Source organism: Heloderma suspectum, chromosome 4 (assembly GCF_057233095.1).
Source record: "Heloderma suspectum isolate Gila_16-S chromosome 4, 16-S_ref, whole genome shotgun sequence".
Lineage (NCBI taxonomy): Eukaryota > Metazoa > Chordata > Lepidosauria > Squamata > Helodermatidae > Heloderma > Heloderma suspectum.
The window spans coordinates 12,468,406-12,495,738 of record NC_139461.1 but is presented as its reverse complement, the minus strand read 5'-3'; the positions used below and the strand labels follow the sequence as shown (position 1 = coordinate 12,495,738).

The 27,333-nt window shown below is 41.7% G+C and overlaps 1 protein-coding gene across 36 annotated transcripts in view; it reads right to left on the bottom strand.

Moving 5' to 3' along the window:
• The window catches only part of PTK2 (protein tyrosine kinase 2), a 332,755-nt gene that overhangs the window by 141,922 nt on the left and 163,500 nt on the right, over nt 1-27,333 (bottom strand). For 35 of the 36 annotated variants that reach the window (XM_084848676.1, XM_084848672.1, XM_084848681.1 and 32 more), the window contains 3 exons: nt 11,614-11,693; nt 8,578-8,640; nt 2,594-2,648 (listed from right to left, as the gene is read on the bottom strand). In XM_084848676.1, coding sequence (XP_084704802.1) covers nt 2,594-2,648; nt 8,578-8,640; nt 11,614-11,693 — 198 coding nt within the window. Of the gene's footprint in view, nt 1-2,593; nt 2,649-8,577; nt 8,641-11,613; nt 11,694-18,466; nt 18,545-27,333 lie in introns of those variants that run through there. The other variant, XM_084848689.1, reaches the window with a different exon arrangement.

Genomic DNA, 27,333 nt, shown 5'->3' with positions numbered 1-27,333 from the left:
AATTGTTCTTGTTCTCAGCTTGATCTTATTTTCTAAACAAATTATTGGCTGAAGGAGAGACTGCAATCAGATACCTCTGTATCTCATACATCATTCAAAATATTGACTCCACCCTCAAGCAGCAAAGGCACAGAAACTTTTGTCCTAGGCCCAGGCATTAAAGCTTTTGTTGTTGTTGTTTAAAAAAAGGAAGCTATAGACTCCAGTCCAGTGAAAGTTAGTTGCACTTAAGCCACAACTAAAACCCACTAATTTCCATGGGATTTAAACATGACTAATCTTCTCTGGATTGAGGCCTGAAACAACAATATAGTTTAAATAACCTGAGGCTTATCCCTACCCAAATCTGCTTTCAGCATTTGTTTCAAGACATATGGAGGGCATTATCAAAAGGCTATTCTTATGCAAGTAGAGATTTTATTTATTTGAGATGACTAACATGCTCTTTAGCATATACATAATACAAGCCTTCAAGGATACTAATGGCAATGCAAAACTGAACCATGCTTGTTGGGGCAACATTATCATGCTATTTGCTTTAACATACTTCACATTTTCCTAATGCTTTTTGAGTGTTCAGAGTGCTTCATACAGACTAGGTCAGGAATACTTGCAACAACCCTGTAAGGTAGGCCAGAATTATTACCCCAGTATAACAGCTTGCCTAAGACTACCAAGTTCATGAACTGATGACTTGACACCTCACACACTTAGCTTAGAATGGCCACTATGCCACTCCACACATCTCACACACATTTAGCTTGTTCCAAGGATGTTCCAAGGATACTTAAGAATGTCCAAACAAACAATTTAACTCCAGCTGCAATTTGTATAAATCTTTCTTCTAACTTCAGTGGGAAGTAGACTGGATCTGAAATAATAACAATAATACTTCTTGCTGCCTTATATACAATGCCGATTTCTTTACTGAATTCTTTACTGTATTTCAGAAGACACATGCTGAAGTTGTAGGTCAGTGGCACAGCACATGCTTTGCATGTATATGAGGTCCCAGGTTCAACTCATTGCATCTTTAGGTAAAGGATCTTAGACGGGGGGGGGGGGGGGGGGCAGTCCAAGACCTTGCTGCCAGTCAGCATAGATTAGGGGTAGCCAACCTGGTTCCCTCCAGATGTTTTGGACTAGAACTCCCATAAGCCCTAGTCAGAATGGTCAATAGTCAGGGAATTGTAGTTCAAAACATCTGGAGGCAACCAGATTGCCTTCCACTGGCATAGATGATATTGGCTTAGATGGACGAATGGTCCAACTCAGTATAAGGCAGCTTCATATGATCCTGTGGTCTACAGATTGCAAGGAATTAAAGATATGAAATGAGACGTTACCTCAATATCAGACCTTACACAGATAATAAAATCCTAATTCTCAACCTGGCTGTCTGCTAATATGCAAGAAAGCCAACGATTCATTTTATAATAAAACTAAGCAACAATGAAGTGTTTCCACACACTGCACAGTCATATTGACAACATAGTTTTTGAAGCAGACTACCTAGATATGTCTAGACAGGGGATTGCTCAAGTACCTTAGGCACACTGAGAGCATAACCAAGTCACACAGGGACTATGATGGACCCACCTAATCCAAGGATTAGCAGGATCACTATGGACAAGCACAATGCAAATGACAGCTTCCAGAGAGATTGTGGCACAAAGTCTGGGCAACCTCGCAGCTCTTTCTGTATTTCCTGAACTTCCATATAACAACCAATACTTGAAGCCACTTTAATAATGCAGCCATGGGAATACAGCCACTTGTTTTCTGCCACATTTTGTTTTATCAGTCAATGCTTGTGTGCATAAGACACAGAAGTCTGGGAAGTCATAAGAACACATGATGTTGCCTTATACTGAGTTACAACATTGGTCTATTGGTCCAGTATTACACCATTGGCCCAGTATTCTTCTACTCTGACTGACAGTAGCTCTCCAATGTCTCTAGAAGAGGCCTCTCCAGCTCTGCTATCTGACTTCCTTTGACTGGACACACTATGGATTGAACCTAGAACTTTATATATGCAAAGATGAGCACTATGGTTGAGCTATGGACCCTCCTCAGCTCAACCAAGGAGTGTATTGTCACCACCAGCTAGCTTCGAACTGGTCCCAACTGCCCATCTGAATGCACCAGCAGATGTGGATTATGATTTATGTATAGATACAATAAACTATACATCTAGAAACACAAGTGATGAAATAACAAGAGGAAAGTTCTATCTGGTGGTTGATCCTCCTTTCTGAGCCTCCCTAACCCAATGTTTTTAAACTATGAATTTGTTTACATCTGGCACCTAAAGCCTCAAGCTGGTATCTGGTTATTTGAAATATGTCAACTCTGCATTATGTCTCTTTTGCTTATGTCACTTGGTAAAACACCATATATCCTTGGTGTTATTTTCCAGATTTTAAGTCCTTGGGGCAGGAACGTGTCCTCTCATTTTTTGTAATATGCCATGTACGTGGACGATGCAAAATAAATTAAATAAATGTATATATTTGGAGAGGGCAAAGCAAAGAATCATCAAGACACACTGTTCAGTAATTTCTAGCATCTGAACAGAATGTAAGATTACCTTTACTGAATCCAGCAAACTCTTCGGAAAAAATCTTTTTAAACCAACATCTTTCCTGAAATAAACAAAACAAGATCAGTGATGTCTCTGAGAAATGTTGTATACCTTATTCATGTAAACTAAAGCACCACTAAATCATGTGATGATAGCCAGCTGCATAAAAAAATATAAACATACATGCCACAGACCAACTGCGATTTCATTTTTTAAAAAAAACTCTGTTACCCCATCCCCCAAAACCATTCAATTCCAAAAACACTTTAACAATTCTCTTACTCACTGAATCTTTAAGGCAAAAACACCTAGAGGAAGCAACAGCGAGAGATAACAGCAAAACAGAACTTTAATTACTTTGTCATTATTTCATGTTTACTACCACTGCCCAATCCACTAATCTCTTAATGTGAAAAATAATGATCAAGTTCTTTAGACAATCATTTAGATAGTCCTCATACTGGATATACCTACACGGAGCCATCTTATATTGATTTAGACCAATCATCATTTAGCCCAGTATTATCAACCATGAGATTTTGAAAGATGCTACCGGAATCTACATCTCATAAAGTAGGCTATTCCATCTACTGCATACTACGCAACCAGTCTGTGCTCCTTTTGTCCAATTAGATTATAAAAATCAACACTGGGCCCAAGACTGGAGTTAGCGGAATCAGAGTCTTTCAGTTTGTCAACTTAATAATGCTTCCCCTCTGGCACACATTTTCCCAGCTTGCTTTACTCAGAGTAACATTGTATGCTTTGCTAAAGATATTATCCAGGCCTGAGTGTATGCTTGAAGTAAAAAAAAAGTGCCTGAGACTATAGGTGAAGGGAATTCCACCCTCAGTTGTCTGCGATGGAACACCAAGTGTTTGTGCCCTCGTATTAAGCTATGCCAGATCAAAACACTACGCACATTGGGATTTGTGAAGAGAATGATGATGAAGGTAAGCCCGTTGCTGGCATGTTGACTTGGGAATCAAACTATGGAGGAGAGGCATGTAAGGGGAGGAGAAAAGAGAAGAGAGGAGACTGCACCGCAGAAGCCAAAGCAGCATTCTCTCCCAGCCAAATAAGTAGAAGCTGCCAATTCCACTAAACTAGCCACTAGAAGACTTCTAACAATCTCCCAAAAGCTTGCTTTTAAAACCATGATGTCCATTTTGCTGCAAGGGCTTGCTGGACCCACAAGTGCTGTTTAATGTGGGGTGGGGAGAGCAGAAAAACTTAAAAGTGGCTGTTCACACATAATGACAATCCATTGGTTCAACAACCAATGGGTTGTTGTGCATGAGTAGGAGACAGTAGGTACATTGCCTGCAGTGTGCCTGCCTCTTCTGCTTTTACTCCACAACCCACAATGGGGTACTTCGTAGTTTGTGGAGTGTGACATCCAAACCCAGACCATTGGGTTGTTTAGGGGCTAAACAACAATGCAGTTAACCTAACAACAAATCACGGGTTGACTGCTGGGTTATTTAACCCTAAACAACCCAGCAGCCCGAGTTTGCACATCACGTTCCATAACCTATGAAGGAGTTGATCATGGTGTAAAAGCAGAAGTGGTGGGCATGCTGCAGCCAGTGTACCCACTCATCCCTGCTCATGCACAACAACTCACAGGTTGTTGAACTAAGGGGCTGTCATTACAGTACTAGTTCCCCTCTTAAGTACTAGTTCCCCTCTACTCAGCACTGGTTAGGCCTCATCTGGAGTACTGTGTCCAGTTCTGGGCACCACACTTGAAGAAGGATGCAGACAAGCTGGAGAGGGTCCAGAGGAGGGCAACAAAGATGATCAGGGGACTGGAAACAAAGCCCTATGAAGAGAGACTGAAAGAACTGGGCATGTTTCGCCTTGAGAAGAGAAGACTGAGGGGAGACAGGATAGCACTCTTCAAGTACTTGAAAGATTGTCACAGACAGGAAGGCCAAAATCTCTTCTCGATCATCCCAGAGTGCAGGACACAGAATAATGGGCTCAAGTGACAGGAAGCCAGATTCCAGCTGAACATCAGGAAAAACTTCCTGACTGTTAGAGCAATACGACAATGGAACCAATTACCTAGGGAGGTAGTGGGCTCTCCCACACTGGAGGCGTTCAAGACGAGGCTGGATAGCCCTCTGTCAGGAATGCTCTGACTTGGATTCCTGCATTGAGCAGGGGTTTGGACTCGATGGCCTTGTAGGCTCCTTCCAACCCTACTATTCTATGCTTCTATGATTATGTATGAACCAGGTCACTGTTTCAAAAGAGATGTGCAATTATTTCTCCAGATCACAAACTATCACAGGTTAAAATGAATTAAAAGTGCTTTTAAACTGATATTTTGCAATTTAATCCTGAATATCTGAGAATAGGCTCTCTGTACCCCCTAGTGAATCTTGCTACTTGCTACTAAAAAACGTGTGGTAACAGTCCTGAGGATGCAGAACAAGGTGCCTCTGGAAGATGGGCGGAAGAGAAAGACGAAAATATGGGATAAGACATGATATTCTACAGAATACCGGATAGAAATCCTGGCTGGTAGCATAGACTTTTAACTGCACATGGGCTCACCTGAAGCTATTGTTCTTCAGGAGTTCGCCATATACTGGTATATTCTCACCCTCCTCTCCTCCCCAAGTCCTATCATTAATATTTCACCTTTATTTAGCCAATGACTTGAGTGATAGTTTAGATTCCCAACTTGAGTGAGAAAAAGGCTCACTTCCTGAATATATATGTTCTGCCTTTGACATATGGGGCTTCTCTTTTTGCCAAACTTTACTCTGAAAAGTTATCCCAAACTAGTGATAAATCAAAAATCACTATCTAATGCACATCTGAATGTGGGCTTACTTCTATAGAAGATGCATCCACAAAGATGTCAAATGCACACAGCCAGCTACCATTTAGTGGAATCATTTGCATCTGATTGTAGGCCTCTTTAAAAATAAAGATCCTCTCTCTCCCATGTGTGTAAAAACATTAAGTTTAAAGGCAAGAGAATATTCTCTTTTGCAGCAACAGACACTAAAGTGCCTGCAGTGGTGCTAAAATGGAAAAGAACATAACAAAACTTTCATAAATATTAAGTCCTTTGATGTATTTCTTCTCAGATGCAAACTGCATGAAGTTTATCTTCCTATGTAAGGTTAGATAAATCTGACAGTCTACATGACATACAAGAGCACTCCTACAGGGACTGCATCACACATCCTGGAAATATTTACAAAAAAGTATCTTATATTGCTACCACCTTAATGTTATTATAGTACATGGTTGCTGTGCTTTGGTGTGAACAATATTTTATAGTGTTGTAACAGCTTTTCCCTTCAGATCCATGTTAGCAGCCTTCATGCCCTGCTTTTTTTTTTTTTTTACTTCCCAGAGGTATCTAGCTGGCTGTCATAGGAAGCAGAATCTGGACTAGGCGAACCCTTGGTGCCCTGTAAGGCTCTTCTAATGTTCTTACAGTCTAAGAAATACTCCAGAGCCCTCTTCAGGCACGTGTATGATTAGAGATGGCTGAATCTGTCAATTTCAGTATCTCTCAGTTTCCCATTTTGCCAATCTTAAAATTGGTTTGTCCCAAACTTTGAAAATTTTCCCCATCTCAATTTCAGATAGTCCCAAAACTGGAGGGGAAAAGTCTGCATGAAAATGTGTACATATTTGTGTGTGCATTTCTCCTGATGCAGGCATTTTTGTACACAATTTTGCCTAATATACAGAATTTTTGCAAGCAATTTTTCTAATCTAACGCATTTGTGAATATTATTTTCATACATATACACATTTTTGTGTGCACTTTCCTCTAACATACACATTTTTGTATGCATTTTTTTATTGGAGAACTCCGCAGAGAACTTCGAATTTCAAAGGACAACTGAGTTTCGGTTCACATATTGGTTTGAACATGCAAAATTAAGTAAATTCACTTTAATGCAAACTGAACAAATTGCTCCCCCATCCCTAGTATAGGGGGGAAATATGGTTTGCATTTCATTGATCCAGGCATGTAATTAAAGTTGTTAGAATGCAATACTGCCCCAGACTATTCTATGTTAAAAGAAGATGTATAACTCAACTGTCACACAAAGACCCCCAAACAGCACAGCAGTAACATGTGAGGCTGGGCCAGAGAGGTTATTAATGCCTCACTGCAATGGGGAGTGGTCGCAGGGTACTCCTGAAGAAATCCTCCCTGGACCCAGAAGATCTTAACAACTTCAGGCCGATGGCAAATGTTCCTTTCCTGAGCAAAGTCCTTGCCAACCAGCTCCAGTCACTCTCGGATGAAATCAATTATCTGGATCCATTTCAGTCTGGGTTCAGTCTGGTTTTTGGCACAGAAACAACGTTGGTCACAGCACTAACTGCTCCAAATGGGAGCTGTAAAAAGGGGGTGGACTCTAGATTTCTCTTAAAAGGACTTGCTGGAAAATTCACTACATGTCATAATGGATTTTCACCCATGCTACAACCCCCACTGCAAACCATGGGTTGTAGGGTGGGTGAAAATTACTATGCCTGTGCTGCATGCCGGGTTTGGATGACACAGCAACCCATGACACAGCACAGATAATTAGACTAATCTCAGTTGCGCAAACAGCAGGGGCAGGGAAAATAGCCGACACTGCATTTTTTCCCTTGCTGATCATCTGAACCCAGACACTATGTTACAGTTTGTCTAAGTTACTAGTCAGGCTTTTAACATCAATATTCTGGCTTTTAATGTTCAGTTACTTTTTGTCAAGGGCTCCTTGGAGGCCTCTCTCAGTCTAATCCAGTAGCCAAGTCCAGACACAGACAAAGGGATTCTTTTCAAAGCTTTATTCCTCTTTTACAACTTAACAACTCTACTGTTAGCAACTAGATATGAGCAGCAGAGTACCTATGCCCTAAGTTGAAACAGTTGGTCCCCGTTTGAAAGGGAATCACTGGCAGACCCCTGAACTTAAGGGCTAGGGAGAGTCCCTCCCCTTTTCTCTTGGATCCTCTGGGCGCAGCTGTTGTTTGCGCGCTAACTGGGCACTACGCCTCCTTTCCGCACCCTCCATTTGGCGCCGCTCTCTGCGTCGGCGTCGCACATCCATCAAGTCTGCTTCCTGCGCTCTGTCACTCCCAGGACTGCTATCTAAGCTAGGAATGTTGGTGGGAGGAATCTCCATCAGCTGTTGGCCCTGGGAAAGAGGAGCATACTCCTCTCCCAGGAGCGACTCCTCTTCCTCAGAATCAGAACTACTCTGGGATTCTATGGGCTCAGTGTCCACACTGACACTTTTGGAGCATGCTGGGCAATTTGTGTTTTTGCTAACAGCATTGTAACTTAGTACAAGCAGAAGGAAAAAAGGAAAACAAAGCCACAGATTATAAATTTCCAGGAGCTGATAAGTAATTAAAGGACTCAGTGTAATTTAGTCTCATATCTGATTAATCTAATCACAAACAGAAAATCCATTTTATACAAAGCACTGCTAAATCTGTAGGACTAGACTGGCTGATCACACAGGCATTAACAGAATGCAGATGACGGAAAGAACGATGATCCTGCATATCAGCAGCTTTAAACTATGAACAATCCAATTTATTATTATATTTATTTATACGCCACCTTTTTCCCAGTGCTGGGACACAAGGCAGCTTACAAAAATTAAAACTATGAAAATATTCAAAAGTTAAAATATAAATTAAACAACAATACAATTAAAATTATATTGAAACACTAAAACAACATTTTAAAACAGCATTTTAGCAGCTTACTCCCAGGTTCCAACTATTTGACTTTGTCAGGCAGGAACTGACAGGCTCTTGCCTCCTTGATAGGTTGTCTGAAATTTATTAGGTTTTACATTTTCCCATTTTTTCTTAATTAAAGCAGTAACAGCAGATCATATCATCACCTCCCCGTGAAGAGTGGCAATATTGCAGCTTCTGGATGAACATTTTTCACATAAGCAAGAAAAAACTCAGACCCAGAGCTGAAACAATATACTTACTCTAATACTTCATAGTTCGACTTCTTATCTAATGCATTGCCTCTCATCTCCCAATATGACCTCCTGAAATCAACAAAGAAAACACTTTGAGAAATTACTTGTCTGGGCAAGCCCAAAAGGAAGCTATCAGTGCATGCACAGCATCTCAGCAATGTGAATTTGACTAAACATGCAAGAAATGAATCGTCACAGTGCTCCTAAATCTTCATATAGATTTTAAAAGTCACAAAAACACCTCTCATTCCCCTATCATCTGAGGAAAGCTTTCGAAAGTGCAGAAATCTCACAGCTGCGCCCAGACTGCTCCTCATGCCCTCAGTTTGTGATGTCAGGCTCATGGGCAACCACAACACTGTTTTCACTGCTATGACCAAACGGTGCTTTATGCTCCCCAGGGAGACTTGCCAGGCATTTAGATTGAGATAACTGAGATTTAACTAGTATGACGGTTATTGTTTTAATATTTTTAAAGCATTTTAATACTTGTTACACACTAGCCTCAGCGCTACCTGTAATGGAAAGGGGACTGAAATGGTAGCCTGATCCTCCTGAAGTTGCATACCCCAGCTTATGTCGAAGCCACGTTATAGTCGCTGCCACTGGTAGCGCCTGCCTCCCACTGAATTATCTCTCGCCACTGCCTAGAGATAGAGCATCCGTTTCCTTTCAGCTCTTATGGCTTTTCTACTGACTCCATCCAACCACTCCTCGAACCTTGCTGCCAAGCCCATCTGCCTCTGGCAGGAGAGAGCCTCCTTAACATGCTGAAGTTCAGCCTCTGACCACTGGAAATCTTACTCATGTTTTCATTAGATTTTTCAATTTTTAACAGGTTTTGTTACACTTCTGCAATCGGGATTTTTGAGATCCCAAGAGGCCACATTTCATGTCTTGCTTGTGACAGACATTCTCTTCCTCAGCCTCATTCCCTGACTAAACATTTTAAAAACATGCAATCCTCCACTGCCATGTATTAACTATCATTATTCTTGGCAGGCAACAGCATTCTGAACCATACTATAACTCAAAATTACAGCTCAGCATTTGCTTTTCTCCCCCATTACTCTGTCACTTGATTCACCACTAATTTCTTGTTGACTGTTACTTTCCTAGGCTTGCTGTGCAAGACAATAGCAGAAGTAAAGCAATTGTCTCAACTAAAAGACCTTGAACAACAGTGAAAATACACTTGGGGAATTTTTAGCAGCCATTGTTTGAAAAACTGTCTGTTCATAATCTGGAAGAGCTTTATTGACACTCTAAATTACATTAACAACATAAGTCATGCTGGTTCAGAACGAGTGTCCATCTAGTCCAGCATTCTGTTCACACAGTGGCCAACCAACTGCCTATGGGAAAACCACAAGTAGGACATAAGTGCAATAGCACCCTTCTTCAGAGACTACAAAAATGCTGCTTTGGGTTGGTATCACAGCCGGGTTGGGCTTAGATATGGCTCCCTCCTTTGGAATGGAGCCTTCCTCATGTAGTATGGGACTTCTGTTCAGTATCACAGCATACAACTGAAGAGGAAAGGCATAAGAGTAGCTTGATGGTGGTAGATGAAAAGTGTCTCCAGAGCTTCAGATTGGAGTCCAGCCCTACCTGGAAATGCCAGGAATTAAACCAGTGAGCTTTTGAAAACAAAGCATGTGCTTTCCCACCAAGCTGCAGCTCTTCCCTAAATATCTGAGAATTTGTATCCAGATACCAGAAGACAAAATACAGCTTGGCTTTGTACCAGCCTAACCAAGCCGAATGTTCAACTGTGAAGCTCATACAGAACGCAGTATCAGACTTGGAAGGCTTGTAGTGTGTGTGTGTGTGTGTGTGTGTGTGTGTGTGAGAGAGAGAGAGAGAGAGAGAGAGAGAGAGAGAGAGGAACTTCCCTTCATGATGAGTAAGGCAACCTCACTCCAGTTTGGTTGAGATCCAGAGACAACGCCACTGGAGCTGGGGATAAGCCTGAGTAATATTCTGACATCTTGGGGGAAAGTAGGCTATGGTACTATATATAAAGATGGTCTATAGAGCTGGCCATGGAGGAAACTAGGCTCCAGATAAAGGCCTTCCAAGCTGTCGCTGCTCCCTTTGAAAGGGCAGGATCAAACAACATCCGTTCCATCTCAATGAAGAAGTTTCACAAAACCTTTGTGGGTCATGCTAGACAGGAGGGACTCAATAACTTTCACAACAATCTACATTACAGCACTTTGTTGTTTTCAGAAAGAGAGCGTGTGTGAATGTATGTATGTGGGAGAGAGAAAGAACAGCAACCTTGACATGGGAGCCCAGGGATTTTATTGAGACAACCAAGAAAAAGACCACCATATCTTTGTCAGTGAGTATTTTCCTTTGGAGACGACCACTGAAACAACTTGGCTGCCTGCCAGCCTCCAAAGTCCATTGTTATATCACCTTGACTGAGCTTCAAGTTCAGGAGGGTGGCAGAAAGGCAACTGTAGTTCTGAAGCCCCTACATTTTTATAATCAATTTCTGATCAGAAACCTTAGGGCTGACTTAAAAGTCAGAATAGTCTTGGTTGTTAAGTGAAAACGTGGGTTGAACTTGCTTCTCTGTTTCTCTCTTGTTCTGTACAAATATTTATTTAGACAAGTAAAAGGTGTCTGAAGAACAAATTATGAGGGTGTGTGGGAGGCAGTGTTTTTAAATTCAGTTCTTCACTATCTGTAAGGTAGGTTGATGCAACATTCTCTCATAGTAAATGCACGTGTCTTACATTACTTTCAAGATTGCAGTTAATTTCTTAGCCATTTGAGTTATTCAGTTATATGCAAGAGTTGAAGTGGCATGAAGAGACCAATCTAGAGTTTTAGAAAAAAGTTATCTATAATTTTAAAAGCATTAGCAATGTGTTACAATAAACTCTGATGGTTCTACAAAACAGTTTTTAAACACAATCCCTTTCAACAAAAAGCTACTTATCCATATTGATCAGGATATAAAGGAAAAGATCAAGTGTTCAACTTACAAATAAAGGCTTAAACAATAAATACATAGAACCGTTGTCTTACCGGATTTCAAGGCAACCTAGCTTCAAGGCAATTTCCTGGTCCACCTGGTCTGCTATTTCAACCATATAGTCATTTTTCATCTAAAGTAAAACAAGCAGAAGGGTGTTATATATAAGAAAGAAAGAAAAAAATCATGTTAAAGATTATTTCAAAGACCATATTCATTGCTTGTTCCAATATTTTTCCAAGCAGACTTCATCAGTCTGTGTTAGAGGTAAATAATTCTCAAGTGTTAAGCAAACCCTTCTGGGAGTAATTAAGAGTAGATGTATTTATTTAAATAAGAGGGGACTTTTCAAGTTTCCTGTGCATCCATTCCAAAGAGAGATATTGTGCATTTCCTCTATGGAAAGATGTCTGTGCAATGCCTGCATCAGAAACTCATCCATGTCACCATTCTTGTTTCAAATGTTAGACAAAAGAGCAAGAAGTGGGAGCACAAATCATTTGTGTTGCCTTTCCCATCACATGTACTCAAGAAGCCACCCTTAGTGAAAAGGTATTAGCATTCATCAAAATACATCTCAGTGAATCAGCTGTGGCTTTAGGGAAGATGCTCTTTGTATTCGCCTCATTTCTGCACCTCTGGCAAAAGCGGGGGTGGGGCACCATGGCGCCAACCTTGCTATCATTTTGGTGCCAGGTCAAACCTATTTTGTTTCCCAGTCACTTATTACTGCCTTTATTGTTTTATGATTGTATGTTTTTTCATTACATATGTATTGTTTACTGCCCTGATATTGTTTGATAAAGGGTCGTTTATAAACAGCCAAATAAATAAATGAATGAATTTCTGTAGCACCAATTTAAGTTACACTTGCCAGCTGAAAGTGTCACGCATCCGTATTGTGTGTGGCTGCTTTCCCAAAAGCTTCTCATTCAGACAGGATGGTTTTAACATGAATCTTATCAATGGGCAAAACACAACCAGAGCTCTTATGGATGTACCAGCTCACTTTTTCATAGAAATGTAAAAGATTCGGGCTATTCAGATGTAACAGCAGCATCTGGCAGCAAATCCTGGGTTAATTAACCCATGAATTGCTGCTGAACACCACCATTACGTGCAAACAAGGTCATTATCTATGTTTACAGGTGTACTGATGATGAATAGCTTTTTCAAATAAACAAAACAAAAAACAAGGGTAATTATCTCCTCATGAGTCTTCTGCCAGTACATCCTGCATAACATCAGGCTGAATACCTGAAAAGGTGGGTCCACATCTTAACTGCAAAACAGAACCACAAAAGAGTGACTAATGCTTGGGAGAAGACAGAGGGAATAACCCAACAGGCACAGTATCTGGCTATGGGACCACTGCAAGCCCCATAACTGGACTACCCCCCCAACTTCCATTCTCATCAAATTACTGCAGATAGCAGACCTTTATTAAGTACTGCATACGTGTTCTCCCACCACCACCAGAGCTTCACCATAGGCAACACAGAGGCTTTAAAAGATGTCCCAACCCTACTCTCCTACTTAAAGCAGGAGATGGATGCCTACCCAGAAAATGGATACTATCCAGCTGGGGCCTTAAGTGCATAGCCGGCTCTGCCAGCCCCAGTCTGCATGCACCCAGCACCATTGGCCCCAGTGCATGTGTGGCCGCAATGTAGTGCTTCTGGAGGCAAGCCCCTAAATGAGCAAAAGTGCTCTTTTCTGGAAAGGGCAGGTCAGACCCCTTCCAGAAATGACTGTTTGCAATCGTTTTGGGGCTTGCCCCCGGAAGTGCAACATTGTGACTGCAGGTGGACCAGAAGCCCAGTAGGGCTAGCCTCACACATGCAACGCCTCAACTGGATACTACCCCTGAAGTCCAGGAAGCCTTCCTCCAGCTGACTTTGTACTCCTTTCTGAAGGCCAAGCCAACCACAGAGAAAGAATGTTGACCCAATTCTAACTTTTAAAGAAGGGCTGCTAATTAAGATAAGCTAAAGTATTATTCGTCCCAAGGTATGACTCAGTGCTGCTTTCACTTTGACTGAGGTGTGTATTGTATGCTTAATTATTGATATTACAGCATATCTACCACTGGACAGTTCAACAGTTATATTAGCCTGAAGAATGATTAATAATGAAGAACAACCAGCCCAATTAATAGCTGTGTGAGCAGAGATAACCTGAATTATTATTAAGACTTGGGCCTGATAGAGCTTTTCATCTTCAAAACTCTTAAAGTTTACAGATAGCAAATCACAGCTTAACACAATTACATTGAAAGCATGGCGTTCTTCTGCACTTATTTGTGGATATTTACTTGATTCCTAAAAATGATTGTGAGCTTAATATATACTAATTAGAACTGTTGTTCAATTATATTAATTTTATAATGATATATTTCCCTAGGAAGCTAGTATATTGATTTAAAATCCTTGTAAGCTGCTTTACAAAGAGAATCATATTACATTAATCAGATCAACATGCTGATTTAAATTAATGTAACATTTTGCTTTGACTCATATGTTTCTTTTAACAAAATACCATATTCAAGAAAACTGCCTATTATAGTATTGTCCTTACAATTAAATTACTATAATCTTTCCTCTCACTTCAATGAGAAAAATAATTTGGTAAGTAATATGGATCAATTTACACATGCTATTTTCTTTCAGGGGCACACTTTCTACTAATCAGCTACACCAAATTGGAAGTAACTATTCAGTTTCACTTACCCTTAAATCCTTAATTCAACTGAATACAACATTATCTCATCAATTATACATTCCCTGCCTCTTAAAACAGGTGTGTGCATGTCCTGTGAAAGTAACCTTTGATCATGGCCTCTGAAGGGGCAGGGAAAATATGTGAGTGAGAAAAAATAACCAATTTGAATCTTCACTCTGATTAATAAGGAAACATTAGGAGGAAGACCAGAATAAGATTCAAACGGGAAGAACATGTGACAAAGGAGCAGTATCTTCCCATGCTATTCTGGTAATGCCTTGAGAAAGGCATCACACAGGCCAGACAAGCAAGATGCCTACTCCCCACAGCAAGTAGCACCGCGGTAGGGCAATTCTGACATGAAAAATAATCACATCACTTGCCCAACTCAAGACTACTGCCTCCTATAAATGTCACTGAAAGGATGTGAAAAGCAGACAGACACACTCCCACACAGCTCATGTAGCAAATGGATTGGCTCTTACCCTAAATGAACAGCTGTTAACAAAAACAACTGAATGTTTAGCTCACCTTCCGCCTCTGTAATATCTAGAAGTAGTCAGGAAAGATGGGATGCCACTGCATCCTAGCTTTCCTTGCAGTAGCAGCAGTGCCGGCCAATTATATGGAGTGGGGGCCAGAACACATGAAGTTCTACTGGATCAGGGGTGGGCAGAAGGTAAATCTGAATCTACTGGTCAACTGTTGGGTGATTTGCAGTTGATTGGCAAAGATTTCTGACTTCCAACTGTTTAGCAATAGCAGCAACAAAGAACTCCTGCCCCCCAGTACATTTATACTGCTGTAATGAAGGCAGCTTGGGGCTCACAAGAATCAAATTCTCGGATGGAAGAATGGTGAGCTCCATTCAATTCTGGTATTCAAAACAAATTCCTGAGCTCAGAATTCTTTACTTCCAAGTGTGGCCTTGTTCATGCATAACATTAACCCATGGTTTGTTTAAACCATGGTTTGTTACCCTACCCAAGGTCTATCTGGCAGGTGATTGAACAAAACATGGTTTGTTTCCTCAGTCCCTGCGTTGTTTCTTTCCCTCTTCCTTCGCCCACTCTCTCCCTCTCTCCCAAATGCCTTTGCAGTACTGGCACAAGGCTGGGTTTTTTTACTACTCTTGCCCACTGCCTCTGTAGCCTGGCAAAATAACCCTTGGACAACCCACAATTCTGGGTTCACATGTAATGACAATCCATGGTTTAAACAACCCACAGTTCAGAATCGAGCAACAGAGCATGGGTTCCCTTCATGGGTTGTCTGTGGTTAAAGCCCATAGTTCCAGGTTCAAACGTAACAACAACCTACGATTCAACATACCATGGTTAATTAAACCATGGGTTGTCATTACCAGCAAACCAGGTCTGTATGACTTGGTTTGCATGTAACATCAACCCAAAGTATGGGTTGAGTATGGGTTGTCATTATGTGTGAACACTGCACTATGGAACAACCCAGGAAGAGAACCCTCGGGTACGGCTACCCTTGAAAAACCAGGTCCGCAGCCTGGGTGTCATTTTGGACTCCCAGCTGTCCATGGAGGCTCAGGTGTCAGCTGTGAGCCGGACAGCGCTGTATCAACTCCATCTGATACGGCGGCTGCGCCCCTTCCTTCCCGACCATCTGTTCCCATCAGTAGTACATGCCCTGGTCTCCTCTCGTTTAGACTACTGTAATGCGCTCTACGTGGGGTTACCCTTGAAGACAGTTCGGAAGCTGCAGCTGGTACAGAACGCAGCGGCTCGCATGATTAAAGGCAGCTGCCGGTGAGATCACATCACTCCAGTGCTGAAGGGGTTGCACTGGTTACCAGTTGTTTTCCGGGCCAAATTCAAGGTGTTGGTTTTGACCTTTAAAACCCTATATGGTTCTGGCCCAGCCTATCTTAAGGAGCGCCTCCAGCAACACCAGACAGGCCGCTTAACAAGATCAGCCTCGGATGGCCTTCTCTCTGTCCCATCAGCCAGGACAGCTAGACTGGTGGGGACGAGGGAGAGGGCCTTCTCTGTGGTGGCCCCCACTCTGTGGCACTCCCTCCCTAAGGAACTCCGCCATGCCCCCTCTTTAATGAGCTTCCGTCGTGCATTAAAAACGTGGTTGTTCAGGCAGGCATTTGGGGTGGGTTAGGGTATTTTAGAAAATGTTTTTACTGTAGAATTTTATTGTTTTACACTGTTTTATTGTATGCTGTACATCACCCAGAGTGGCTGGGTGACCAGCCAGATGGGCGATTAATAAATTTAATAATAAATAATAAAAATAAATAAACCCGTGGTTTATTGTTGGGTTGTGAACTCTGGGTTGTTTATGGTTAATAACCCATCATTAGGGTACGCACAGAACAACAACCCATGATTCAATGACAACCATACTCCACCTGTACTCTGGGTTGTTGTTATGTGAGAACCAGGTAAAAGTAATTTGCACCAGCCTTCAGTTGGTGGATCTCAAGGCTCTAGTAAAAAACAAAGCAGAACCTGCAAGCAGGAGGTCTACCCACCCCTGTACTAGATGTTATGGAGAGCAGAGTGAAACACATGATTGCCATTTTTGACAGCAGCCACACATTTAGTTTAACGTCTACTTGCATTCTACACATAATGTCTAGTTTAGCTCTAAGCTATGGCCATCACATCATCTTGAGGCAATGTATTCCACTGGTTAATGGATGAGTCTGATGAAGGAACGTTTCCTTCTGTTTGCTCTAAATCTGTTTTATTGGATGATGCAAAGTTCTAATATTATTCTGAGGCTATTGTCAGTAGGTGCTCTTTTATTGAATATATTTTATGTCGCTGTTTATGTCACTTTACATTGATTTTGTACTGTATTATATTGTTTTTATTATATGCTGAAGCTGCCTTGGACTACTTTTTTTTTTTTTAGGAAAGATAGAATTTTGATAAATTAAATAAAATAATAGGCAACTGGTCTTAGCACACACACCTTCAGTTCACTGGAGCTCTGCAGAGGCCTGCATTGATCCTCCCCCATTCCATATGGACAATTATGAAGACTGTATAGGAGGCATTGTATGTGTCCTTCTAGTGCACAAACCCCCAATGTATCACTTTGCCCATTTTTTCCCAAGGCTCTGATTTCTGCATTCCTATTTTGCACTAAATCAGAGAACGTGCAATTTCTGTTCACATAAGAACTTACAAGCAAACGTTTTCAGAACCACCATCAGAGACTTACAATGTACAACACCTTAACAATGGGAAGTCAACTTCCTATGGTAGGCTGCAATTATCACACATTTTGCCCATGTTAATTTGGTACTGAAAGACATTCCAAATGACAGCCATATCAGATGTGATAAAGGGGGGCAGGTTCTACAACTGAAGATTTCCAATTTCACACTATGTGTAGCACTTACACTTTCAGCCCCAGATTTCAGGGGAGATGAAAATGGCTACAAGTTCATGGCAAAAGTGGGAGTTCAATCCAGATCTTCTAGGTTGCTCTACAGCCACAGCACCAGACCAGCATTCAGTCCATAAGTCACTCCAAAATAGTGCAATAAACTTGAAAAGGGATTAAATTTTACATGCTAGTTAAAGCTTTAAAGATAAAAGAACTGATAAATGTAATCCCTCCACTTCAATATCCACATACAGTTGCTCCTAACCACTAATATAACCACAGTTCTGCAGTCCACTCTATCAAATATTTCTGGTATCACTTTACAACAGAAATGCAGGAGAATGAAGAGCTTTTAATATATTCATTAAAGTAGATAAGCAATATTTGTTCATGTACAATGACTTTTTTCTTATTTCTTTTTAATGTGATTCTCTGGTAGGTATTTAAGGACAGTATTTATGGTCAGAATCGTAGTGCATGAAACCTTCACCCAGGCACTTATTGCATATCTTCTCATAATTAAAGTAACATGCAAAGGAAAATACCAATTAGAGTGTCATGAGCAACACTACAGAGCAGTGAAATACTTTCCATGTACTGCAGCTTTGTGTTTTTATACTGAATATTTTAAGCTAAGGGAAAGGTCAATTTGTGCCTTGCAAAGTAAAACAGAAATTTCTAATCAGTCAGGGGAAGCCATTTCCTAAATTACCAGAGATGGAACCTACTCAGATTTCAAAAAGAGAAGCGCAATTCTCCCCATCTATGGGATGCTTCATGTGTGGTTTGTATTCCCTTTGCCTGTACCTCTTAAAAACCTTTATCTTTCACTTTCAAATCCATGAGGCAACATATTGGCCCACTTTTGGGGCAAATGGATCACAGGTGAAGACCAAAGCATGAGAAAAAGACATTCGAATGCAGAAGTAGGCAACCACCCACGTATGAGATCTAATGTTGAATTTGATCTTGGACCTAAAGAGAAGAAGTGCAGAGTAGTTTTTAGGAAATGCTCTTGGGCTGATTTTGAGTTACTAGTGCATGAAAAAGGTTAGACACAAGCCCTAGAAACATCATTCCCAATCTGAAAGGAATGCAAACCAAAAAAATAATCAAATGCTGTACAACCTTACCCTGTCTAAAAACAGTCTGAACACAAACTGCTCAGTCAAAGAAAATATGAAATGTGCAATCACCTCAAAACCTCTGAAGTGCTCTAGTCTTAGTAATGAAGTGCATAAAAACAAGACAGGAAATATTCCTAAATCACAATGCTGAATTCTTCTTTTGATACCATACATCAAGAAAGCAATTTGCCTCTTAACACACATGGAAAGGAACTGTAAAAACGCCTCTTCTTATCGTAATAAAACCAATTGGTGTAGTATGCCACTAAACAGCTTCTTTTGTGATATGTTTACCTAGCTGCAGTCTACTTTATCAGCATAAGTTTAACTGGCCTTGCAAACATACTTCCCACCAAAAAAAAACTTCAAAAGGATTAAAGCAGCACACACACAAGAATTTCTTCAGTGAAAAGCAAGCAGTGCTGGTTAAAGGAGCACATGTTTGGTTTCAGCCAAGCTTGCTCCAACCATTTCCTATTATATTTTCTTCATTTTTTTGTCTATTAATTTCTCATCTCTTTGGGAAATAAACTCTTGTTTGTTCAGAGTCAAAACAACGGCAGAAACGTACAACTTATATCATCATTGAGGACCTTCTAGAGAAGATGTCATGTGCTAGATTGCCACATGCCATATAGATGGGTTTAATTATGAAGGCTGATTTAGTGCCCCTTCATTGTGCTGTCATGACCACCACCTTTGTTTGGTTTTTACTCTTGTTGGATATTTATTTAAGTAATTTATTGAACACCTTATAAATTTCTGTAGGTGTTACACAAATAGTAACCACAAATACAAATAAAATCCCACTAAAACAGCAATACAAAACTAATAAACATGTCAACACAACTAAAATGACCATCAGGTATAAAAATTAAAACCACATTACAGGGATTAAAATAACAAAACTTAAACACTAAAATTAGTTACAATGCAGTCCTATAGATGTCTACTCAAATAAAAGTCCCACTGGTTTCAATTAGGCTTACTCCTAGGTAAGTGGGTCTAGGGTTACAGTGTAAAATACTTAAAAACACGTTAAAAGCTTGGGAAAGGGTTTCTTTTCCATGCCATTACATTTTGAAAGGGAACAAGAATTCTGGAGTCCAGAGTTCCATAGGTTTGAACCTATATCAGCTAGTAGATGTCCTGCTTTCACTGGGTCAGTCTTAGCATTAAGGCAATTGAGGGGCAAATCCAAGAGCAAGCCAATAAACAGACAAAAGGTCAGAGGCACAGTATTTCCAGGCAAGAGGAATAGTTGCCAGAGAAAGGTCTGAGGTGCGGTCATGTTCCAAACATAGGTAAGCAGTCAGATACAAACGCAGTCCAAGTACAAAGTCAAGCAGGGGTTCAAAGGTCAGTAACGAGGTGCACGGAATGCTGTTACCTTTCCCGCCAAAGCGGTACCTATTTATCTACTTGCAATTTCTTGCTTTCGAACTGCTAGGTTGGCAGAAGCTGGGACTGAAGACGGAAGCTCACTCCGTCACACAGCACTCGGGTCTCCAACTGCTGTCCTGCCGACCTTCCAGTCTGCAGTTCAGCGTCTTAACCACTAAGCCACCGCGGCCCCTAAGATCTGATTACTAGCTTATATAAACAGAGCTTCCAGAGCCCCACCCAGGGCTCAGATTCAGATCATTAGAAGCCCTCTGGCATAAGACCTACTCATAAAGAGGGCCTTGTTTACAAGGAGGCCTTTACTCTTGAGAGAAATTTTTTCTGCAAGCAAGCACTCCTTCACCTGGCCATGGATTTTCAGGCACCAGCATGACTCAAGGAGCAGGGGAAAGATTTGAAGCCCTCTCTCCTGAGGCCCCAAGAACCTCTTGGTCAGCCCCAGACTCCGCTGAAGTGGCTTGTTCCCCGGGGATATCCAGCTCCAGCTCATCTTCTGAAGAGGATTCTTCCAGGGAGTGCATGAAAGTGAGTAGCCTTGGGTAAGCCTGTAGCTAATTATCTCCATTCTCAAGCTATAAAATCAGAATTAAAACACCTTAGAGTGGCATCATTAGATAAAAGAAAGTCCTACAACTCTCAGCATGCCCCAGCCAGACATTCTGGCTTGAGGATGCTGGGAGTTGTAGGACTTTTTTTTCTGCACAGGATTACACCCTTAGCCAAATTCTCAAGAAAAGTGTTTGTTGGAGCCCTTTGGTGACAGAGCCTGCAAGAAGCTTGGGCAAATCAGATGGTGGAGGCCAAGTCAAGCTGGGAGGGGCTTCAGAATCCTCCTGCTAGTAAGACAACAGGAAATAGTTCATCAGTGTAGTCCAGGCAAGTCTTAGAATGCAGATACCTCCATAGGTGCCGTGGCGATCCCTTTTTCCCCAAAAGGCAATATTTACTGCTGCCTAAAAAGGTCAAGGAAAAGACCGGCGTGTTTGTCCATTCTGAAGACATATCTCCTCTTACACTGCACTCCAGCAAGGAACAGAAAAAGCACAGTACTGAAATTACTAAACAATGCACCATATTCAACATGTGTGTAAGCACATGCGTGCGCGCGCACGCGCACGCATACACACACACAATTATTCCTGGTGTCAGGGGATACTAGACTAACACCAATTGTGCTTGGTTCCTCCTCATGTGCAAGGCAAGCACTGTGCCAGAAAATCATCCACTAGAAAACGTGCAGGATGCTGGGGTAAGGGTTTTTTACTATCTGAAAGTTCCATACATTTGCACCATTACTATGTGTAATGTGTCGAGTTCTGGTCACCACAGTGTAAGAAGGATATCAATAAACTGGCAAGGGTCTTGGAGACAAAATTATGTGAGGAAAGACTGAAGGAGTTGGCCCAGAAAAGAGAAAATGTAGAGGCAATATAATAGCCATCTTCAAATAACTGAAGGGCTCTCCCATAGATGATGGATGGAGTAAATTTGTTTTCTTTTGCTCCAGAAAAGAAGGGGATTAAAGAAGGGGATCCTAAATATTAGGAAGAACTTCCTAACAGTCCAGGCTGTTCAGCAGTTGAACAAACTGCCTTGGAAGATGGTGGACCCTTCTCCAATAAAGGTTTTTAAGCAGAGGCTGGATGGCCACCTATCAAATGATAGGCAGCAATATATTTCCAGCATCAGGCAGGGGTTGGACTGGATGGCCTTTGAGGTCCCTTCCAACTTGATCATTCTACATGGCCTGTGTATGCAGTTTTGCGGAACATGCAGCCTAGATAATGCTAATGAAAAGGTTAGGGCAAATAGTGTGTATTTAACTATACTAAATGGGATCATGGTGGAAGGGTGCTAGGGTAGTGCTTGGTTAGTCTTGTGGGCATACCTAGAACTGAGTGGGGTGGGTGACTGTCACACTATATCCACACCAGAAACTGGAGAGAGATGCTCTGTGTGACAGGGAGGGCATGTATATCATTAATGTGTGCACATTTTGGGAGCTGGCAGTGCTTCTGTGTGCCTGATCCTGTTTTTCAAGCTGGGTATGGGAGGCTAGGAAAGCCACAAAACTTAGAGATGCAGGATAGAAAAGGATGTTCCTTTTCACTTGAGGCAGTTGGAGAAAAGCACAGTCTCCCTTGGGGATTGAGTGAGAACAGTGGTGATGGAATTCTCTTTAGTTACTTAGCAACTTTTGATGGGGAGGGGAGAAACTCCCCACGACTGAGATGTCCACTAGTCACCATGCTGGAAATCCAGTAAGAACAGTGTGCTTGTCAGAAGATAGGTGTACTTTGCACCCTGAAGACTTTTCTGCTGTATGCTTTACTTTCTTCTGTTGACTTAAGTTAATACAGAGCATTGTCTGTCTTCAAGAAACATGGGTAAGGTTAAGACTTCATTGGGTTTGTCTGTCAGAGACGCTACAGTAGCAATTCCCAAACTGTGTGCCAGGGCACACTAGGATGCTTGAAGTAGAAATGTAAAATTTTAAGAAATTTTGGAAGCATGGAAAAAACACGACTTTTGCCCAAGTCCCCCCACCCCACTCAGCAAAAATGGACATTTGCAGAAAAATTGAAATATATGCAATACTTACTTCCCTATCAGACCTAAAATGCATCATTAATGACATAGTATATAAAATTGTCTTCAGCAAAGGACATCGTTACCTTGTCGTGATGCTGGAGCTTGAGCACCTCAATGACGCCATGAGCTAAACCGTGAAGGGACACCCAAGATGGGAAGGTCATGGCAGAGAGGTCAGACTAAATACAATCCCTGGGGAAGGTAAAGACAACCCACCCCAGTATTCTTGCCATGAAAACTAAATGGATCAGTACAACCAGAGATATGTCGGTATACCATCAGAAGATGGGACTCCCAGGTCGGAAGATGGACAAAATGCTACTGGGGAGGAACAGAGGATAAGTTCAACTAGCCCCAGATGTGATGATGCAGCTAGCTCAAAGCTGAGGGACGGCTAGCGGCCGACGGTGATGGTGGTGAACGACGAATCTGATGTTCTAAAGATCAACACACCATAGGAACCTGGAATGTAAGATCTATGAGCCAGGGCAAATTGGATGTGGTTATTGGGGAGATGTCAAGATTAAATATAGACATTTTGGGTGTCAGTGAGCTGAAATGGACTGGAATGGGCCACTTCACATCAAATGACCACCAGATCTACTACTGTGGACAAGAGGACCACAGAAAAAATGGAGTAGCCTTCATAATTAATAATAAAGTGGCTAAAGCAGTCATAGAATCATAGAACAGAATCACAGAATAGTGGGATTGGAAGGGGCCTACAAGGCCATCGAATCCAACCCCTTGCTCAATGCAGGAATCCAAGTCAGAGCATCCCTGACAGAGGGCTGTCCAGCCTCATCTTGAATGCCTCCAGTTGGGAGAGCCCACTACCTCCCTAGGGAATTGGTTCCATTGTCATATTGCTCTAATGGTCAGGAAGTTTTTCCTGATATTCAGCTGGAATCTGGCTTCCTGCAACTTGAGCCCATTATTCTGTGTCCTGCATTCTGGGAGGATCAAGAAGAGATCCTGGCCTTCTTCTCTGTGACAACCTTTCAAGTACTTGAAGAGTGCTATCCTATCTCCCCTCAGTCTTCTCAAGGCGAAACATACCCATTTCTTTCAGTCTCTCTTCATAGGGCTTTGTTTCCAGTCCTCTGATCATCTTCGTTGCCCTCCTCTGAACCCTCTCCAGCTTGTCTGCATCCTTCATCCTCCAGATGAGGCCTAACCAGTGCTGAGTAGAGGGGAACTAGTACTTCCCGGGATTTGGCAGCTATGCTTCTATTAATGCAGCCCAAAAGAGCATTGGCCTTTTTTGCAGCCACATCACATTGTTGGCTCATATTAAGCTTGTGATCAACAACAATTGCAAGATCTTTCTCGTTTGTAGTGTTGTTGAGCCACGTATCCCCCATCTTGTAACTGTGCATTTGGTTTCTTTTTCCTTGGTGCAGAACTTGACATTTATCCCTATTCAATGTCATTCTGTTGTTTTCTGCCCAGCACTCCAGTCTATCCAGATCACTTTGAATTTTGTTTCTGTCATCCAGGGTATTAGCTATCCTGCCCAATTTTGTGTCATCTGCAAATTTGATCAGCATTCCCTGCACCTCCTCCTCCAAGTCATTAATAAAAATGTTGAAGAGCACTGGGCCCAGGACTGAGCCCTGCGGTACCCCGCTCATTACCTCTCCCCAGTTTGAGAAGATCCCATTGATAAGCACTCTTTGAGTCCGATTCTGTAGCCAACTGTGGATCCACTGGATCGTTGTTTCATCTAGCCCACTTTGAGCTAGTTTGCTCATCAGGATATCATGGGGCACTTTGTCGAAAGCTTTGCTGAAGTCGAGGTATATGATGTCTACAGCATTCCCACAGTCTACAAGGGAGGTTACTTGATCAAAAAATTGCCAGATTTGTCTGGAAGGACTTGTTTTTGACAAATCCATGTTAGCTTCGAATACAGTGCTTGGATACAATCCAAAAAACGATAGAATGATCTCAATTCAAATTCAGGGTAAGCCATTTAACATCACGGTGAACCAAATATATGCCCCAACCACAGATGCTGAAGAAGCAGAAGTAGGTCAGTTCTATGAGGATCTGAAGCACATACTGGATAGTACGCCAAACAAAGATGTTATTTTCATTACAGGAGACTGGAATGCTAAGGTGGGTAGTCAAATGACACCTGGAATTACAGGCAAGCATGGTCTGGGAGAACAAAATGAAGCGGGACATAGGCTGATAGAATTTTGCCAAGACAACTCACTGTGCATAACAAACACTCTCTTCCAACAACCTAAGAGACGACTTTATACATGGACTTCACCAGACGGTCGACACCGAAATCAGATTGACTACATCCTTTGTAGCCAAAGGTGGCGGACATCTATGCAGTTGGTAAAAATAAGACCTGGAGCTGATTGTAGTTCAGATCACGAACAGCTTATTGCACAATTTAGAATCAGACTAAAGAGAATAGGGAAGACCCACAGAGCAGTTAGATATGAGCTCACTAATATTCCTAATGAATATGCAGTGGAGGTGAAGAATAGATTTAAGGGACTAGATTGAGTAGATAGGGTCCCAGTAGAACTATGGACAGAAGTTCGCAACATTGTTCAGGAGGCAGCAACAAAAAACATCCCAAAGAAAAAGAAAACCAAGAAGGCAAGATGGCTGTCTGCTGAGACACTGGAAGCAGCCCAAGAAAGAAGGAAAGCAAAAGGCAACAGTGAAAGGGGAAGATATGCCCAATTAAATGCAAAATTCCAGAGGTTAGCCAGAAGAGATAAGGAATTATTTTTCATCAAGCAATGCACAGAAGTAGAAGAAGATAATAGAACAGGAAGGACAAGAGACCTCTTCCAGAACATTAGAAACATCGGAGGTAAATTCCAGGCAAAAATGGATATGATCAAAAACAAAGATGGCAAGGACCTAACAGAAGCAGAAGAGATCAAGAAAAGGTGGCAAGAATATACGGAAGATCTGTATAGGAAGGATAATAATACCAGGGATAGATTTGATGGTGTGGTCAGTGTGTTAGAGCCAAACTTCCTGAAGAGTGAAGTTGAATGGGCCTTAAGAAGCATTGCTAATAACAAGGCAGCAGGAGATGACGGTATCCCAGCTGAACTGTTTAAAATCTTGCAAGATGATGCTGTCAAGATGATGCATGCCATATGCCAGCAAATTTGGAAAACACAAGAATGGCCATCAGATTGGAAAAAATCAACTTACATCCCCATACCAAAAAAGGTAACACTAAAGAATGTTCAAACTATCGAAGAAAAGGGTTTAGAAAAGGCAGAGGAACTAGAGACCAAATTGTCAATTTCCGCTGGATAATGGGGAAAGCCAGGGAGTTTCAGAAAAACATCTATTTCTGTTTTATTGACTATTCGAAAGCCTCTGACTGTGTGGATCATAACAAATTGTGACAAGTTCTTGGTGGTATGGGGATACCAAGTCATCTTGTCTGCCTCCTGAGGAATCTGTGTAATGACCAAGTAGCAATGGTAGGTACAGACCACAGAACAACGGACTGGTTTAAGATTGGGAAAGGAGTACGGCAGGGTTGTATACTCTCACCCTACCTATTCAACCTGTATGCAGAAGACATCATGCGACATGCTGGGCTTGATGAAGCCAAGGCTGGAGTTAAAATCACTAGAAGAAACATTAACAATCTCAGATATGCTGATGATATCGCTTCGATGGCTGAAAGCGAGGAGGAGCTGAGGAACCTTATGACGAAGGTGAAAGAAGAAAGTGCAAAAGCTGGGTTGCAGTTAAACCTCAAAAAAACCAAGATTATGGCAACCAGCTTGATTGATAGTGGGAGAAAACAGAGGGAGAAAACGTGGAGGCAGTGACAGGCTTTGTATTTCTAGGCACAAAGATTACTGCAGACGCTGAATGCAGCCAGGAAATCAGAAGACGTTTACTTCCTGGGAGGACAGCAATGACAAATCTTGATAAAATAGTGAAGAGCAGAGACATCACACTGACAACAAAGGTCCACATAGTTAAAGCAAAGGTATTCCCTGTAGTAACCTATGGCTGCAAGAGCTGGACCATCCAGAAGGCTGAGTGAAGGAAGATGGATGCTTTTGAACCATGGTGTTGGGAGGAAAATTCTAAGAGTGCCTTGGACTGCGAGAAGATCAAACCAGTCCATACTCCAGGAAATAAAGCCGGACTTGAGGGAATGATCTTAAAGGCAAAACTGAAGTACTTTGGCCACGTAATAAGACAGGATACCCTGGAGAAGATGCTGATGCTAGGGAAAGTGGAAGGCAAAAGGAAGAGGGTCCGACCAAGGGCAAGATGGATGGATGAGATTCTGGAGGTGACAGACTCGACCTTGGGGGAGCTGGGGGTGGCGACGGCTGACAGGAAGCTCTGGAGTGGGCTGGTCCATGAAGTCATGAAGAGTCGGAAGCAACTGAACAAATAAACAACACAATATAAAATTGTACTATTTGGCATACTTATTCAATTTAAAGACCAATTTTACTTAAATATTTTAGGCATCCTTTTAGGGTAAAAACCCTCCAATGTGGCTTATGTAAAAATCATATGCATGTTTATTCA